General features: G+C 43.2%; 1 protein-coding gene across 1 annotated transcript in view; it reads left to right on the forward strand.

Annotated features, from left to right (window-relative positions):
* The window catches only part of SLC16A14 (solute carrier family 16 member 14), a 31,642-nt gene extending 12,931 nt beyond the window's left edge, over positions 1–18,711 (forward strand). The window contains exons 4-5 of the mRNA XM_004385839.2: positions 3,649–4,626; positions 15,846–18,711. Coding sequence (XP_004385896.1) covers positions 3,649–4,626; positions 15,846–15,997 — 1,130 coding nt within the window. The 3' untranslated portion in view covers positions 15,998–18,711. The remainder of the gene's footprint in view (positions 1–3,648; positions 4,627–15,845) is intronic.
* The last annotated feature ends 353 nt before the right edge of the window (positions 18,712–19,064 follow it).

Raw genomic sequence — 19,064 nt, forward strand, 5'->3', positions numbered from 1 at the left:
CCAAAAGGTCAGCAGTTCAAATCCACCAGCTGCTCCTTGGAAACCCTATGGGGCAGTTCTACTCTGTCCTATAGGGTCGCTATGAGTCAGAATCAACTCAATGGCAACGAGTTTTTTGTTTGTATATTTGTTTTATATATACGTGTGTGTGTGCACATATGTATACACGCACACACACATATATATACATATATATGTATGAGCCCTGGTGGTGCAGTGGTTAAGCCCTCAGCTGCTAACTGAAAGGTTTTCAGTTCGAACTCACCAGCAGCTCTGTGGGAGAAAGATGTGGCAGTTTGCTCCTGTAAAGATAACAGCCTTAGCAACCTTATGGGGCAGTTCTGGTCTGTCCTATAGGGTCACTATGAGTCTGAATTGGGATATATATGTGTGTGTATGTATATGCGTATATAAAGATATAGGTATAGATATAGACATAGCTGTTAATTGCCGTCAACTTGAATTCTGACTCACGATTACCCTATGAAGAGTAGAACTGCTCTGTAGGGTTTTCAAGGCTGTGACTTTGCAGAAGCAGATCGCCAGACCTATTTCCAAAGCACCTCTGGGTGAGTTCCAATTGCCAACCTTTCAGCTGATAGTCAGGTGCTTACAATTTTCCATTTAAATATGGTTATTGGAGATACGTGTGTGTGTATGTGAAATTCAGTGAAATCAGTTAGGTTATACATACAAAACACTGCTGGGGTGTCATTAGTGAGGCATATTGAAGCCAATTGGCAATATGTCGTTGTTGTTAAGTGCCATCCAGTCAGTTCCAACTCACAGTGGCCCTGTGTACAACAGAATGAAACACTGCCTGGTCCTGTGCCATCCTCACAATCGTTGTCATGCTTGAGCCCATTGTTGCAGCCACTGGGTCAGTCCGTCTCATTGAGGGTCTTCCTCTTTTTCGCTGACCCTCTACTTTACCAGCATGATGTCCTTCTCCAGGGACCGATCCCTCCTGATGACATGTCCACTGTAGGTGAGCATTCTTCTAAGGAACATTCTGGTTGTACTTCTTCCAAGACAGGTTTGTTCATTTTTCTGGCAGCCCATGGTATATTCAATATTCTTCACCAACACAATAATTCAAAGGCATCCATGCTTCGGTTCCCCTCATTCATTGTCCAGCTTTTGCACGCAATTGAAAAGACCATGGCTTGGGTCAGGCACACCTTAGTCCTCAAAGTGACATCTTTGCCTTTGAATACTTTAAAGAAGTCTTTTGCAGCAGATTTGGCAATACAGTCCCTATTTAATCCGAGAGAAACAAGTTCAATGCACAGATGTACTGTAAAAAGCAAGTGATCTGTACCGGTGTGTCACTGTGAAGTTTACATTTGAAAAGACGCTTTGTTTATATCCTTCTTCATTCCAAAAAGCATTTGAGACAGATTTGTTTATATCCGTTTTTCTTTAAAACAAGTAGGCGATCAAAATTGCATGGGAAATATCTTTCCATTAGGCACAAAATTAATGTCTGTTCATTGTGGGAGTGACCATACTTGGTAGACAGAGTCTGAGCAAGTTTCTCAGCTTTGCCACAGCTCCATCTTCTTGATCCTGGCTCCTGAAGATGCCTTCTCCCCGGTCCACACTGACCCAGCACCCCAGAGAGTGACTTTTCTCTGTCTGCCTGGCCTACTTCCTCACCCAGCCTATCAGGCAGTGAGCCTTTTTCCTCCTTTAACGCTGGGAGTGGAGAGAACCTGGTCCAGGGCCGTGCACACGCCTGGACATTAGAGTGGCCCTTGCCTAACCTCTGGGCTTGAGCCCACGTATCCCAAAGGCCTTTTCTATAAGCTGGTGTAGTGATTGTGCTGACTCCAGATAGTAAAGTCACATTAAACCAGTCACCATCAAGTTGATTCTGATTTGTAATGACCCCATGTGTGTCAGAGTACAACTGTGCTCCACAGGGTTTTCAGTGGCTGATTCAAAAGTAGCTCATCTTACCTGTCTTCCCAGGTGCCTCCAGGGTGGACTCAAACCCCCAACATTTACGTTAGCAGCCAGGAGCGCTAACCATTTACACTACCAGGGACTCCAAAGTAACATTAGGAAGGGTAGATGCTGTTAAGAGATGGATAGTCAGTATAACAGGGAAATAAATGCTTAGAACATTGGGCACAGGTGATTTTTTCATCTCACACAGGCAAGCATTTACTATTCATACTCCAAACCAAAAAAAAAAAACCAAACTTGTAGCTGTCAAGTCGATTCCAACTCATATCGACTCTATAGGACAGAGTAGAAGTGCCCCATAGGGTTACTAAGGAGCAGCTGGTGGATTTGAACTGCTGACCTTTTGCTTCCCAGCCAAGCTCTTAACCACTATGCCACCGGCCTCCACTATTCATATTAGGTTAGAATTAATGCTGTTCTTATGCTTATTTCCCTCAGTTCTACCAAGCATTTTATACCACTGCTTTCTAGAAATCCATAACCACATTAAACTTAGGCTGTTGGTTTGTCAATGACAAATTGAAATTATTAAAAAACTAAACTTATTTTGTTCAATCAGCAAAATCAAGACTATGGGAAATTCCACAAAACAAATGACCCAGTTTCTTCAACAAATAAATTGCAAAGAAAAAAAAAGAGAGATTAATAGAGGCTTAAGCTACATATCAACCAATATCAAAATGTGGGCCTTATTTAAACAATTTTTTTTAACCATAGTCATTTATGAGACAATTGGACATTTTAACACTGACTGGATATTTAATGATATTAAGGAATTACTGGATTTTTTTTCAGTTGATATGATGATTATACTGTTTAAAGAAATTTTATACTTAGAGATTTATACTAAAATATTTGCACCAAAAAAAAACCCATTGCCGTCGGGTCGATTCCCACTCATAGTGACCATACAGAACAGAGTAGAACTATCCCATGAAGTTTCCAAGGAGCAGGTGGTGTATTCCAACTGCTGACTTTTTAGTTTGCAGCCAAGATGTTAACCACTGCGCCACCAGGGCTCCAACAAAACCAATCAGTTGCTGTTAAATCCGTTCTGACTCATGGCGACCCCATGTGTGATCCCATGTGTGTCAGAGTAGAACTGTCCTCCACAGGGTTTTCAATGGCCGGCTTTTCAGTAGATCACCAAGTCTTTCTTCCAAGGCGCCTCTGGATGAACTTGAACTTCCAAATGTTTGGTTAGCAGCTGAGCATTAACTGTTTGCTCCACCCAGGGACTCCTGATTTTCAACAGGGAGAATTAAAACCTCAAATTTTAATATTTTCAATTTGTATTTGTCCTTACAGTTGTTGTCGTTGGGTGCTGTCAAGCCAATTTTTGACTCTTAACGACCTCATGTGACAGAGTAGAACTGCCCCATAGGATTTTCTAGACTGTAATCTTTACAGGAGCAGATCACCAGGTCTTTTTCCCTCGGAGCTGCTGGGTGGGTTCAAACTGCCAACCGTTGGGTTAGCAGTGGAGCACTTAATGGTTGCGCCACCAGGGCTCCCTGTCATTACAGTAGTCATCATCATTTCTTCATTAAAAAGAAAGTATAACAACTAATATAATGAAATGTAATATAATCAGATGATCTTTAAAAGGCAGCAAATTCTGGATATGGCCAATTACATTATTCACACACTTCTTCCTTTCTCTTTCCACACCTGCAGGCTTCGGGAGCGGGATGGCCTACCTCCCAGCGGTGGTCATGGTGGGCAGGTATTTCCAGAAGCGTCGCGCCCTGGCGCAGGGCCTCAGCACTACAGGGACGGGGTTTGGAGCCTTCCTAATGACCCCTCTGCTGAAATACCTCTGCACCGAGTATGGTTGGCGGAACGCAATGTTCATCCAAGGCGCTGTTTCCTTAAACCTGTGTGTTTGTGGGGCTCTCCTGAGGCCACTTACTTTCAGGAAGGATAGAACTGACCCAGCAGAGAAATGTCCACCAGTCGTCCCGGCTTGCTCCACCGAGTCTGTGAAATCAAATGGACACATGGGCGGAGCCGAAGAGAAGGATGGTGCATCAGCCAACGAGGAGACCCTTTGTGACCTGCACGCCCAGGAGTGCAAAGACCAGGCCCAGCCCAGGAAGAACACGTGTGCTCTTCGGGCCCTCGAGACTCTGAGCCAGCTCAGCAGGAGGGTCAAGAAGGGCTTCAGGGACTGGTACTCGGGCTACTTTGGGACAGCCTCGCTCTTCACCAACCGAATGTTTGTAGCCTTTATTTTCTGGGCTTTGCTTGCCTACAGCAGCTTTGTCATTGCTTTCATCCACCTCCCTGAAATAGTCAACCTGTATAATTTGTCGGAGCAGAACGACATTTTTCCTCTGACTTCGATTATAGCAATCGTTCACATCTTTGGGAAAGTGGTCCTGGGGGTCGTGGCTGACCTACCATGCGTCAGCGTTTGGAATGTCTTCCTGATGGCCAACTTCGCTCTCGTCATCAGCATTTTCATCCTGCCTTTGATGCACACGTATGCTGGCTTGGCAGTCGTCTGCGCTCTGATAGGATTTTCCAGTGGTTATTTCTCCCTCATGCCTGTAGTGACTGAAGACTTGGTTGGGATCAAGCACCTGGCCAATGCGTATGGCATCATTATCTGTGCCAATGGCATCTCTGCATTGCTGGGACCACCTTTTGCAGGTAAAACTGGTCAAGATTTTAAGAGTGTTGGGGGGAAAGTTGGAGCCTTGGTGTCTCAGTGGTTAAGAGCTATGGCTAACCAAAAGGTCAGCCGTTCAAATCCACCAACTGCTCCTTGGAAACCCTCTGGGGCAGTTCTACTCTGTCCTATAGACTCGACTGTGAGTCAGAATCAACTCAATGGCAACGGGTTTGGTTTTGGGTTTTAGGGGAAAAGTTACTAAAAACAAAATCTACTCCCAACCAGAAAACTTCTCCACAAAAATAGAAGAGAAAGAAAAGCTATATTATTGAGTAAGCTTTAAAGCAGAATGTGATGGATCACAGGCAGTCTGCTAAAGAGATTGCAGAAACAGAAAGAAATCTCATCCTTTATACAGCTAAGTGGGTACAACCCATTACATTCATGTTTTCAAGAGAAAATCGCCAGTTTTCTACTCTTTCCTATAGGGTCGCTGGGAGTCGGAATCGACTCAACCACAAGGGTTTGGTTTTTTGGTTTATGGCAGGATACCTCAAGTTATGCTAATCTCCTTCCAGGAAACTAGGAAGTAAGGGTGTGATCTTCCTTTGAGATTACATTGCAAGAGATGGTTCCAAAGTCCTTGAGGAAAGAGCCTTGATTTAGCATACTTTTCAAAGAGACAGAGAAAGAATTTACAGGTTATCTAAAGCAAATTCTGAAACCACAGGGGAGGGAGGGAGCCTTCTGTTTTCAACAGGAAGCATTAAAACCCATTATTTTCCACTTGTATTTGTTGTTGTCCTTAGTCGTCCTGGAGTAGATGCCGACTCAGTGGAGTGAGTGCGTGTAGTTAGGGGGTGTTCTCGTTAATGTTGTCAAGTCCAAGATAAATAAGAAGGACAGTCCTGTTTTTGGAAACCCTGGTAGTGTAGTGGTTAAGAGCTATGGCTACTAACCAAAAGGTCAGCAGTTCAGATCCACCAGGTGCTCTTTGGAAACCCTATGGGGCAGTTCTATTCTGTCTTATAGGGTCGCAATGAGTCGGAATCAACTCGACAGCAATGGGTTTTTTTGTCCCCCCATTGTGGACCTGCTCTGTCATGGTTTGAATTATGTCCCCCCAAAAATGTGTATAGCATTTTGGCTGGGCCATGATTCCTCATACTGTGTGATTTTCCTATATGTTGTAAATCCTGCCTCTATGATGTTAATGAGAGAGGATGGGTGGCAGTTGTGTTAATGAGGCAGGACTGGATCTACAAGACCGGATTGTGTCCTGAGGCAATCTCTTGAGATATAAAAGAGAGAAGTGAGCAGTGAGACAGGGGGACCTCATACTATCAAGAAAGCAGTGCTGGGAGCAGAGCACGTCCTTTGGACCGGGGGCCCTGTGCAGAGAAGCTCCTAGTCTGGGGGAACACCGAAGAGAAGAAGGCCGACAGAGAGGAAAAGCCTTCCCCTGGAGCTGACGCCCTGAATTTGGACTTTTAGCCTACTTTAACTGTGAGGAAATAAACGTCTCTTCATTAAAACCATCCACTTGTGGTATTTCTGTTGTAGCAGCACTAGATGACTAAGACATGCTCCTTTTTTTCTTCCCATTCTTGCCCCTCAATTTCTCATTTATAATTTTTGGCAAGTTAAAGATCTTCCATGCAGGTAGAATATAGATGAACTGTTGACCCTTCTCAGTGAGATGAAGTGGCCAGGCTATCAAATAAGGAAGTAAAGGGACTGGAAACTGCAGAGCCTCACCTTGTCTGTAGGGGGCAGCCTATGCTCAGTGCCAAGGGATTTCCTTACCCAGAAATACTGAGGATTGCTCCCAGCTCTGTTTGTTTGTTGTTGATGTGTTTTGAAGAGAAGCCAGGACTCTGGACTCTCCAGTGACATTTTCAGATTTTCAGAACACTGTGCAGGCCCAGTGGAACAATCGATCGGCTAGATCTGGCCATGTACTCATTTCCTTTGCTGCTGTAACAAATATCCACAAACTCAGTGGCTTAAAACAACACAGATTTATTCTCTTATAGTTCTGGAGGTCAGAGGTCCAAAATGGGTCTCACTGGGCTGAAATCAAGGTATGGGAACGGTTGTGTTCCTTCTGGAGGCTCTAGGGAGAATCTGTTTCCTTTTCTTTTCCAGCTTCTAGAAGCCACCCGCATTCCTTGGCTGATGGTCCCTTTCTCTGACTTCAAAGCCAGCAGCCCAGCATCTTCCAATCTCTCTCTGACTCTGACACTCCTGTCTCCTTCTTTTACTTATAAACCCGGTGTCGTCAAGTCGATTCTGACTCAGCGACCCTATAGGGCAAAGTAGAACTGCCCCATGGGGTTTCCAAGGAGTGGCTGGTGGATTTTAACTTGCCCATCTTTTGTTTAGCAGCTGAGCTCTTAACCACTGTAATTACATTGAGCCCTCCCAGAGAATCTAGGATAATCTCCTCACTTTAAGCTCCTTAATTTAATCACACTTGCAAAATCCCTTTTGCCCTGTAAAGTAACATATTCACAGGTTCCAGGGATTAGGACATGGGCATTTTTGGGTAGGGGCGTTATTCTGCCTACCACAGGCCCACAGGCCATCTGTTAGTAACATCTAGGGTAAAATCTCTCACAGTTACTCCCTTCAGTTCAACTGTGTGTGTGTGTGTGTGTGTGTGTGTGTGTGTGTTGCAGTGGGTGTACCAGAAGTCATAGACACGGAGGAGTCTTGTGTTTGGGCCAGGTACATCTCTGAACCTGCCTTGGCTGGCAAGGTGTAAGGTTCGTGGAGAGGCAAATCAAGGTTAGGCAGGTGGGCAGGTTGATTCAGTCCTCAAGACGCCAGGTACTGGGTAAAGGTGACAAGTTCTATCACTTGTCCAAAGACTGGAGGTCAGAGCCACATAGTGTGGCTGGGGCTAGGGCCAAATATCAACACAAAGGTGCTCCCTGGAGGTGGCTGTCAGGAGGTGGCTGGCTCTGGCCAGGGCTGGTCTGAGCTGCCAGAAACTTTGTGCAGTGTTTTGAGCTAACTGGGTGGAGTCTCACCTGTTCAGATGCCCCTACCCCACCCTACTCCCTTCCTGCCTGGCCCCTCCGGGTCCTTTAGTCTCGTATCCTCTAGTGAGAAAACCTTCCTCCCAGTGGATGGAGGAACCCATGGGTGCAGGACAAACCCTCCCCACCCTTTCCTTCCCAGTCTGTCTGTAACTCCTGAAGTCATCTCCTCTCCTAGGACCCCACTGGCAGGGGCCTGTGCCAACACATCCATTTTTAACATCCCCTCAGAATTTGAAGTTCAAGAAATTATGGATTTTGGCCTATACAGCTGACCAAGCCAACAGTTGGCTGACTAAAGGTTTAAAAACAGGGAATTATTTTAGGACACCTGCTGGCAAAGAATAGGAATTCCAGAACACTTAATTGTGCTCATGAGGAACCTGTACATAGATCAAGAGGCAGTTGTCCAAACAGAACGAGGGGATACTGTGTGGTTTAAAGTCAGGAAAGGTGTGCATCAGGGTTGTATCCTTTCACCGTGCTTATTCAATCTGTATGCTGCACAAATAATCCCAGAAGCCGGACTATATGAAGAAGAATGGGGCATCAGGATTGGAGGAAGACTTATTAACAACCTGAGTTATACAGATGACAGAACCTTGCTTGCTGAGCTGAAAGTGAAGAGGACTTGAAGCACTTACTGACGAAGATCAAAGACCACAGCCTTCAGTCTGGATTACACCTCAACATAGAGAAAAGAAAAATCCTCACAACGGGACCAATAAGTAACATCATGATACACGGAGAAACAATTGAAGTTGTCAAGGATTTCATTTTACTTGGATCCACAATCAACAACCATGGAAGCCACAGTCAAGATATCAAAAGACGCATTGCATTGGGCAAATCTGCTGCAGAAGACTTCTTTAAAGTGTTGAAAAGCAAAGATGTCACCTTGAAGACGAAGGTGTGCCTGATCCAAGCCATGGTGTTTTCATTTGCCCCATGTTCATGCAAAAGCTGGACAATGAATCAGGAAGGCCGAAGAAGAATTGACACCTTTGAATTGTGATGTTGGCAAAGAATATTGAATATACTATGGACTGCCAGAAGAACGAACAAGTGTGTCTTGGAAGAAGTACAACCAGAATGCTCCTTAAGAGCAAGGATGGCGAGACTTTGTCTTACATACTTTGGACATGTTATCAGGAGGGATCAGTCCCTGGAGACGGACATCATGCTTGGTAAAGTGGTGTCTTAGTCATCTAGTGCTGCCATAACAGAAATACCACAAGTGGATGGTTTTAACGAAGAGCAGTTTATTTCCTCACAGTCAAAGTAGGCTAAAAGTCCAAATTCAGGGCATCAACTCCAGGAGAAGTCTTTCTCTCTCTGTTGGTCTTCTCATCAGTGTTCCCCTGGACTAGGAGCTTCTTTGCGCAGCGACCCCGGTCCAAAGGACGCGCTCTGCTTCCGGCACTGCTTTCTTGATGGTATGAGGTCCCCCTGTCTCACTGCTCACTTCTGTCTTTTAAATCTCAAGACATTGCCTCAGGACACAATCCAATCTTGTAGATCAGGTCCTGCCTTACTAACACAACTGCCACCCATCCTCCCTCATTAACATCATAGAGGCAGGTTTACACCATACAGCAAAATCACACAGTACGAGGAATCATGGCCCAGCCAAACTGATACACACATTTTTGGGGGGACATAATTCAATCCATGACAAGTGGAGAGTCAGCGAAAAAGAGGAAGACCCTCAACAAGATGGACTGACACAGTGGCTGCAACTACGGGCTCAAGCATAACAGCAATTGTGAGGCTGGTGCAGGACTGGGCAGTGTTTCTGTCTGTTGTACATGGGGTCGCTATGAGTTGGAACTGACTCAACAGCACCTAACAACAAGTGGCTACATATGGGGCCCCTCCTGGATCCAGCTGCCCCTGTTCTCTGCCCATGCACAGACATGCAAATGCAGCATTTGTAGGGGACAGTGTATAACTACAGTGCAGCAACCTATGTTGGTAGCTAAAGGGTCTCAGCTTGCTCACTGATCTCATTGTGTAGAATTCTCTACCTGCATCTGGCTATAAGAGAACACCCTGCCAATGGTAACTTAAACAGAGATTTAATTGTGTCACATTAGAAATTTAGGGTTCAGGGACTGGATGATGTTGGGGCAGCATCTCTAAGAGCATCTTGGCCCTTTCCCCATGTTAGTTGCCTCATGGTCACAGAATGGCTGCTGTAGCTCCAGTCACCACACCCTATTTATATAACAATGAGGAGGAAGGGGGGAAGGTTCAATTCCAGAAGGTTTCCACTTATGTCTGCTTGGCAAAACTGTGTCACACAGCTAGTCTGAATTTCAAGGGGAGTATTTTATTTTCCAACCTCTGTAGTAGAGGGAGAAAAGAAGAAAAGAATTGGGATTGGGAGTTAGATCAGTCAACCAACTATACCAGCTGGAAATGTTAAACTTTAAATATCCATTGAAGGGGTGGGGACATTAACATTGGCTCTCCCGCACTCTGGTTGAAGGCCCTTCAGATATCTTCTATGTGGAAAGGGAATCTGTCATTGATGGTTCTTTGCATGATCCAGGGGTACAGTCAGTGTGGGGTTATACTGGTCCATCAGATTTCAGTTGAGAGGTGCTGCATAAGTAAGTCATGATCAACATCAGTTAAACACCATAGTTTGCCAGGGTGTTTCTGCTATTGCCATGGCAATGCTCTTCCCATTCCTTTGTATACCAGTGCGCTTCCTTGAGTGGGAGGGAATTACAACTGGAGGACAGGGAGTTGTGCCCAACCCTCAGTCATCTTATCTCTGCCTGCTTCAGAGTTCCTCGCTAGAGGTGGATTCTGTAGCTGAATGTGACCCACGATGTATGGTAGAAACCACTGTATCACTGGTTGAGAACCTTCTGTGAATGCGTGTCAAATGCTGCTCGGGGGCTCTAAAATCAATGTTCTCATGTGCTTCTCTGGGCCAGCAACCTAAGGGGCCTTTCCTTCTTTTTCTTTGCTTGTTTGTTTCTGCTACTTCCACTAAACTCATGCCCTAAGGAGTGGTGGACAACATTCTTTGGCTAACGGAATCATGTTTAATTCACTGGATTTCTAGACCAAGGAGCCAACATTGCAATGAAATGCAAGCCCAGCCTTAATATATAAAAAAAAAACAAACCAAACCAAACTCATGGCTGTCAAGTTGATTCTGACTCATAGCGACCCTGTAGGACAGAGTAGAACTGCCCCATAAGGCATCCAAGGCTGTAATCTTTTCAGAAGCAGACTGCCATTATCTTTCTCCTGAGGAGTAGATGGTGGGTTTGAACTGCTAACCTTCCAGTTAGCAGTCAAGTGCTTAACCATTGCACCACCAGTATTATCAATATAGAAACTATGAATGACTGTACCGCACTAAATTGTTAGAAATTCAAGGTGGCTAGAAGTTATTACTTAGCTGGGTTTGCTGCAAGGAAAATTACTGCTCATAGTACCCTTTTCTTTTTTAATAGGTTCAGAAATGAGTGTGTTTTCCGATTTCCATAGAAGTTTCTGCTGGCATTAAAAACTCTGGTACAGTTTATTAGCATGTTAGAAAATCACACATTTCCATTTAGGAGAAAAATGTACAGTCAAAGACAGTGAACTGATATTTCAACCATGGCATTTAACAGTGTGAGCTTCTTGACCCAGTTCATTTATAATGTTGTTGGGCACTCAGTTCATGGTTTTTATATGATATAATCATGGTAGATACTGTTCTAGAAGCTTCTGGTATACAATATAGCAAAACTCAGCCACCAGATTTGGCTGAACAAGAATCTACACATTTCTTCTTCATTTGCATAAAACCTAACACCCTAACAATAATGTGCAGTGTTTCTCGAGAAGAGCTGGGCGTGCTTCTTTGATTAATAAGAAAGACAGCTGTCACTCCTCATTAGAGAGACTCAAATGAAAAGAGAATGCAATTCATCGGGAACCAGATTTTCCTCTGATGTTGATTTGAATTGATGGCTGGGTCAGGGTTGCTAAGCATCCCAAGCTTCAAAGCAAGGAACTGACCGGTACAGAAAGCTGATGAAGGATGAGCAAGGCGTGCAGCTTCATGGAAACATCTTTCCTCTGAAAGAGCTGTGTCAACATAAGCTGGAGTCACAGCAGGAAATGAAGCACGGTCTCTCCTGCCCTACCTTGCATCTGACACGTGACTCGGGTTGAGTGCAAAATAGCAGAAATATTACAGCAACCACCCAAGGGAGATGCCCACATCCAGAGTCATTAATAAATACACCCTAAAGAAGCCCTGGTGGCACAACGGTTAAGCACTCAGCTGCTAACCAAAAGGTTGGAGGTTCAAACCCACCCAGCAGCTCCATGGGAGAAAGACCTGGTGATCTGCTCCTGTAAAGATTAAACCAAAAACCAAACCAAACCCATTGCCGTCGAGTTGATTCTGACTCATAGCCACCATAGATTACTGCCCATGAAGCCCTCTGGGGCAGTTCTTCTCTGTCACATGGGGGTGCTATTGAGTCAAAATTGACTCGATGGCACCTAATCACAACAACAACGAAAGTAGACTAGGTCCCTAGGTGGCACAGTTTGCGCCTGACTGCTAACCTGGAAGTTGGCATTTCAAACCCACCCAGCAGTACTGCAGAAGAAAGGCCTGGCAATCTGCTTGTATTAAGATTACAGCCAAGAAAACCCTATGGAGCAGCCCTACTCTGTAACATAAGGGGTCTCCGTAAGTTGGAACCAGCTTGATGGCAACTAACAACAAAGGTAGATTGAAATTCCTGGGTGATGCGAACAGTTAACTCACTCGGCTTCTAACCAAAAGATTAGAGGTTCGAGTCCACCCAGAGATGCCTCAGAAGGAAGGTCTGGCAATCTACTTCTGAAAAATCAGCCATTGAAATCCCTGTTGAGCACAGTTCTACTCTGACACACATGGGGTCGCCATGAGTCACAATCGACTACAAGGCATTTGGTAAAAGCAGACTGGAGGAACCACATGGGATTAATTTAACACGCAATTTAGGATTAGTCCTACAAGCTGTACTAGGTTAAATGGTTTGGTGAAGTTGAGTTTGCTTTGTTAGAAATTGCAATATGAGTTACTTTTGAAGATTGGGCCTGTGGAGATGCTATCACAAACATTTATCCTTTTAGGGGAAAGAGGCAAGATTTTAAAATATAATTAATTACATTTAAGATTGCAATACTATGTAATATACTCTCCTTCCTTGGTTCAAGTTGAGCACATTCTTAACAGACTTTTTTTATATTCTTCAGAGAAAAGATGAGATATCTTTTCTCTGAGGAGCCCTGGTGTCTCAGTGGTTGAGCACTCGGCTGCTAACCGAAAGGTCAGCAGTTCGAACCCACGAGCCGCTCGGAGGGGGAAAGATGTGGCAGTCTGCTCCCATAAAGATTACAGCCTTGGAAACACGATGGAGCAGTTCTACCCCATCCTATAAGGTTGCTATGAGTCAGAATTGACTTGATGGCAAAGGGTATGTATCTTTTCTCTGCAGAAAATGGAAGGATGAGTAAGGGGAGGAGGATTCTAGAGTGTTCTGAGGGTGGTGTTGTTTATTGCTATCCTCTCAGAAGGGGGAAATATGCAGATGAGTTGACAAGAGAAATGAGTTGGAAATTTTCAGAAATTCAGGATGGCTTCTGCTGCTGGTAAACTCTGGGCAGCAGGGCAGAGAGGCAGGCAGGGACTACGTCATAGAATCTTTGTGGTTTATACTCAGCCTCCTCAAACAAAACAAATCAATAAATAGTCTTAAATGAATACAAATGAATTTTCCAGTTATTTAGATTTTGCCATATCCCTTAGTTTCTTGGTGCTGCTATAACAGAATACCACAGGTGGGTGGCTTTAATGAACAGAAATTTATTTTTTCACAGTGCAGGAGGCTAGAAGTACGAATTCATGGCACCGGCCCTAGGGAAGGGCTCTTTCTGTCTTCTCTGGGGGAAAATCCTTAGCCCAGCTTCTCTAGCGTTCTTCTTGGAGATCTCCACGTGGCATCTATCTTTCCCCTGTTCGTGCCAGCTTCTGTCCCTCATCTCCTCTTTTTATATCTCAGAAGTGATTGGTGTAAAACACACCCTACACTGGTGTGTCCTCATTCACATAACAAAGAAAACCCTATTCCCAAACGGGATTCCATCCACAGGCAGGGGCAGATTACCCAATAAACAAGGTAAGCACGGGCTTACTTGTGCTTACTTACTAATCTGTAGTGACCAGTTTCACATGGGTTTCAAAGATGTGGTGACAAACAGGCGAAATTGTTCACTAGATTGGTCAGTAAGCACAAGTAAGCCCGTGCTTACCTTACTTACTGGGTCATCCGTCCCTGCCAGGATTGTAAATTTGAAAACAGGCTTGGATTCTGTAGGAAGGTGCTGTGGGGTTGGGAGAGAGACAGCCATACCTAGAAGCCGAATCTTTGAGGCAGTGAAAAGACGTGAAACTGTTCACTACAGATGATGCCTAATGGATAATCTGCCCCATTACAGGTATAAAACCCAACCAAATCCATTGCTATCGAGTCGATTCCCACTCACAGTGACCGTATAGGACAGAGTAGAACTGCCCCATAGGGTTTCCTAAACTGTAATCTTTATGGAAGCAGACTGCCACATCTTTCTCCCAAGGAGCAGCTGGTGGGTTCGAACCGCTGACCTTTCGGTTAGCAGCCAGGCACTTCACCATTGTGCCACCAGGTCTCCTTTCCACAGGTATAAGGGTTAGGATTTACCACATATTTTTTTTGTGGACACAATTCAATCCTTAACACCCTGTGTGTGAGGTTAGTGTTCGGCAGCACTAATAGTGTGAATTGTTTTAGCTGTCCATGTCTCTTACTTGTTGTTTCTTGTTGGGTCCCATCGAGTTGATTCTGACTCATCGTCAGCCCATGTGACAGAGTAGAACTGCCCCATAGGGTTTTCTACGTTGTAATCTTTATGAGAGCAGATTGCGAGGCCTTTCTCTGGTGAAGGCACTGGGTGGATTCGAACTACCAACCCTTGGGTTCGCAGCCAAGTGCCTAACCGTTGCGCTGTCAGGCTCCTTGTTTGTTGCTAGATGCCACCATTTCTACGCTCAGTCACCTGACCATGTGCTGAGCGAGGATACAACTATTCAAGTGACAAGGTCTGCTCTCAGAATGCTTCGGTAGACTATGAAAAATCTCATTTGTATTTTTTTTTTATTTGTAGATTATAGGTTATCCTGTCAAATACTCTGCTTATAAACACTTGCCATTCTCCACTATCTGCAGGTGAATTATTATTCCCTTTGTCCTCATTCACAGTGACAAATGGGGACACTGAGCAGAGGTTGGGTGTGTTTTGTTCGTATGTCAATGTCAGCGTGCCTGTCTGACTCAATTCTGAAGCTGAATCACTATTTTTGGATGGTAAATTTGTTCTTGTTTGTCCCTCTAGTCTCAAATTGTACATTAAGACGATAGAGCATTTTATGAAGCCACAGCTAAAGAATTTCCTGTGTTGTTCTTTCTATGTTCATAACAAACAGCAAATTCAAAAACTTGGTCAACTTTTAAAGCATATCTAAAGTTCATAGCCTTTAAGTGGTTAAAAAAAAAAAAAAGATTATACCTTTCTAATGCTATTAAGTGTTCTTTTTTCATTATGAAAAGCTTGACTGGTCCCTGTGTGTAGATAATCCAGGCTCATTTATGATGCAGGAGCTGCAATAAACAAAGAGATACAAGTAGCTACTGGAAGTCCGATGTGCTGGTTTACACTTTTCATGGTGGTTTTTGTGTGGCTGTTGGCAGAAGAAGACTAAATTGCACCGACGGATTCATTTGCCAGTGAGATATTTTAAAAAAAGATGTTTTTGAAAAGTGGCCATAAAATAATGTGGTTGGTCATTAAATTGTTTATTTTTTCTCTGTATCTTCACTGATTAATGCAAAATTCACTTTTTGCCATAAATAAAATTCTTATCTGTGGCTTAGAAGAAAGGTTCTGAAAAATCAGCCTTTGAGAACCCTCTGGAGCACATTTCTACTCTGACACACATGGGGGTCACCGTGAGTCAGAATCAACTGGGCAGTAAGAGCCTTGGCTTTTTTTCTCTTAATGGCATATAAATAATCATAGAAACATCAGCTGTGTCAACAAACGCCTGCTTTGTGTTTTTGACTTTTCCCAGGTACCTTTCACTGAATACCCTCTTTTTTGTTTTGTAGGGTGGATCTACGACATCACACAAAAATACGATTTTTCCTTCTATATGTGTGGTTTACTTTATATGGTAGGAATAGTCTTCTTACTCATTCAACTGTGTATTCGGATTATAGCACAATCCAGAAAAAAATACGTGGATGGTACACGTGTTTAGTACTATGTAACGTTTCAAGTAAGAGTTCTTTGTGATACTAATGCCTACCTCACGTGGCCGGGTGAGAAGCCTATGGCATAGCACGGGACAGGACTTTATACAGTTCCTGGCACTGTCGTTTGTCAATCACATCACCACCGCTCTGTTCTGAAAGCAGGACTGCCTTTCTGTTTGAGGAGAAGCAAGGCTGGAAGGTATTGTTTAAAGACTACATACATCTAGGGACAACAGTGTTCTTCTAAGACAGCCCACTAAATAATTTGTGCAAATGCCCTTATAAAAACTATTATCTCTTGCCACCTACTGGGACTAGGGTTTTTGATACGGCTTTTAAAACAAAAGACAGGAAGTAAAAGCTTTTCAACCCAACTACTTCTTTGTAAGGTGGAAATAAGTATCTGTATGCTTCTGGAAAACATGCAGATAGATGGTTTTAAGCACAAGAATATGACTAGATTTCAGAAGTTAATTGCTACAGGGAGCTATTGATCCACCAGTGTAATACAAAGGCAGGCTCTAATTTCAAAGGTAAAATTATTTAGTGTAATTAGAGAACCACCATTTATATTTTTTATGGAAGAATTCTGCAGCGAGGGAACACCATTTATGAATCCTTCCCCTACGAAAAGACATTGGCCATTAATCCTAATTCAGTATTATCCTGTTAGAGACTGAATCTTGAGACACAACCTTAATAAATAAATAAGACTAATGAGTTCCTTAATGAAAGCCATATTTGTGCACACAACCACTGAATCGAGGGCTATGAGCCAAGTACTTTTACTCATATCATTGGTCCCTGTCTTAGAATATAAGCATGATTTCAGGGCCTCTAAACTTTTTTTTTGTTCTGAATTTCTCCTGCCCAATAAGTAAAATAGAGAACTAATTACTGGTTAGCATATCAAGTTGGTGGCTAAGTCATTTGTAAAGCATGTCACCAATCCAAACTGTATTGCGAGACCATCATGTGGTGACGCTAAGCGGCAGAATTCCCTTGGAATAGATGTCTGCTCTGAAGTAGTGGTAACAATAGCCCTCCTCCACGCCTCTTGTTGTTAAACAGAGTTCATTGGCCTGAGCTGCACCCACTTTTTAAAACCAGTTCTCTTGACTGAGTTTCTACAGAAGATAACTGTGATCCGTGACATCAACGAATGCGCTTCCTTTATCTGAGATGTCTATTTTTCTAAGCCAAACATGTTTCAGGTTGCAGAATGTTCTTCATAGGGGCATCCTGAAATTTCTGGTTGCCTTACTGGTTTACCGAGCCCCGGTGGCGCGGTGGTTAAGAGCTCGGCTGCTAACCAAAAGGTCAGCAGTTGGAATCCACCAGCCACTCCTTGGAAACCCTGTGGGGCAGTTCTAATCTGTCCTATAGGGTCTCTGTGAGTCGAAATTGACTCGACAGCAATGAGTTTTTACTTGTTTACACGAATTCTAGAACTGTCTAAATTTCTACTTGCAATTTTCCCATCACAAAAACATCCTTGAATATCATGGCCAGTTTCTTGGGTCAAATTTATCTGAAGTGAATACAGCCCATTCTCAGTTATCCTTGGTAATTAGAGGCAGGAACGCCATTAGAAATTGGGGTCACAGAATGTTACCCCAAGCTGAGTTTTAGCAAGCAGTTTCGTCTTTGACTCCACCAAGCACTTCAGAGCTGTTAACAAGTGATTCAATGGACAAGTAGCCTTTCTGTCTCATCTCCATTATTTCCCGCTCCACTGTCTTGTGGAAGGGATTGTGTAATTAAAGGACCACCAAAAAAATAACAATAATAAAAGGCAGCTCATGGAAGGGCGAAACAAAGGCATGGCTAATATATATACACTTGATATACCTCCAATGACTCGAGAATTGCCTGTAAATTGTTCTAGATAACACAGTGCATGCTATACTCCATTTGGCTGCTGTTAAATAATCCAGCTTTCTATTTTCATAAAGGTAATCTAAAACGCTGAGGCAATGCTATACATATAAATGTAAATATATATATTCACTATAGAATTAGAATGATTAGATTGTCGTGTGTTTTGATACCGACGACATGACTTCATTACTTCCATTTTCAGACAACACGAAATCAATAAGAGATGGATGGTGTTCACTATTTTGAATGGTGCTGTAGCCAGCGCATTCTGATGCTAGCACAGCTGGTTGTACGTCCAAAGTATGAACTTCTTAATCCAATGGCCTGGCTTTACATCCAAGTTAGACTTGTTCGTGTTCAATTTGTGCAGTTGTTTGTTGACTTACTGTGTTTATATGGAAATGGGGATTTCTACTAAATCAGTCAAAGTTCCCATTTTACAAAAATAGAACTGAACGTCGCTTACAGTATTCGTGTTGACAACAGACGATGAAGAATGCTATAAAGAGTTACAGCAAATATGTTAATATTTCCTGTTTAAAATGTTATTATTTACAGTTCTTTGGCGATATTATAAAGGGTTAATTGTATATTTATATCATATGTGCTTTATAGTTGCCCCCTCATATATCCAAGTGGTTTTTATTTACATACACCTGAATAAATTTATAAGTAGGAATCAACTTGACAGCAATGGGTTTAAATAAATTTTGTTCTCTTTAAAGATGCTCTGTGATTTTTTTTTATAAAATATTTATTTTCTTGGCCTTAAGGGGAACACTCCTAAAATGTAGCTAATGTTTATCTGTCTGTTTTTTTTCCCCTGGGTGATTGTTAAAAGCGCAAAACCAAAAACCAAACCCAATTGCGATTCGCAGTGATCTATAGGACGGAGCAGAACTGCCCCATAAAGTTTCCAAGGCTGTAAATCTTTACAGAAGCTGATCTCCATGTCTTTCTTCCACAGAGCCACTGGTGGGTTCAAACCGTCAACCTTTTGGTTAGCAGCCAAGCGCTTCACCACTATGCTACCAGGGCTCCTTGTTAAATAAAAGTGCAGACTCCAGCTATTAAATTTCAACTGCATACACCTTTTAATCCAGCAATTACACTTTTTGTCCTATACATGTACAAAGACAAATGAACGAGGATTTTTTTTGCATTATTGTTTGTTACATTAAAGACTGGAAA

The sequence above is a fragment of the Trichechus manatus genome, unplaced genomic scaffold (genome assembly GCF_000243295.1).
Source record: "Trichechus manatus latirostris isolate Lorelei unplaced genomic scaffold, TriManLat1.0 scaffold00147, whole genome shotgun sequence".
Taxonomy (NCBI): Eukaryota; Metazoa; Chordata; class Mammalia; order Sirenia; family Trichechidae; genus Trichechus; species Trichechus manatus.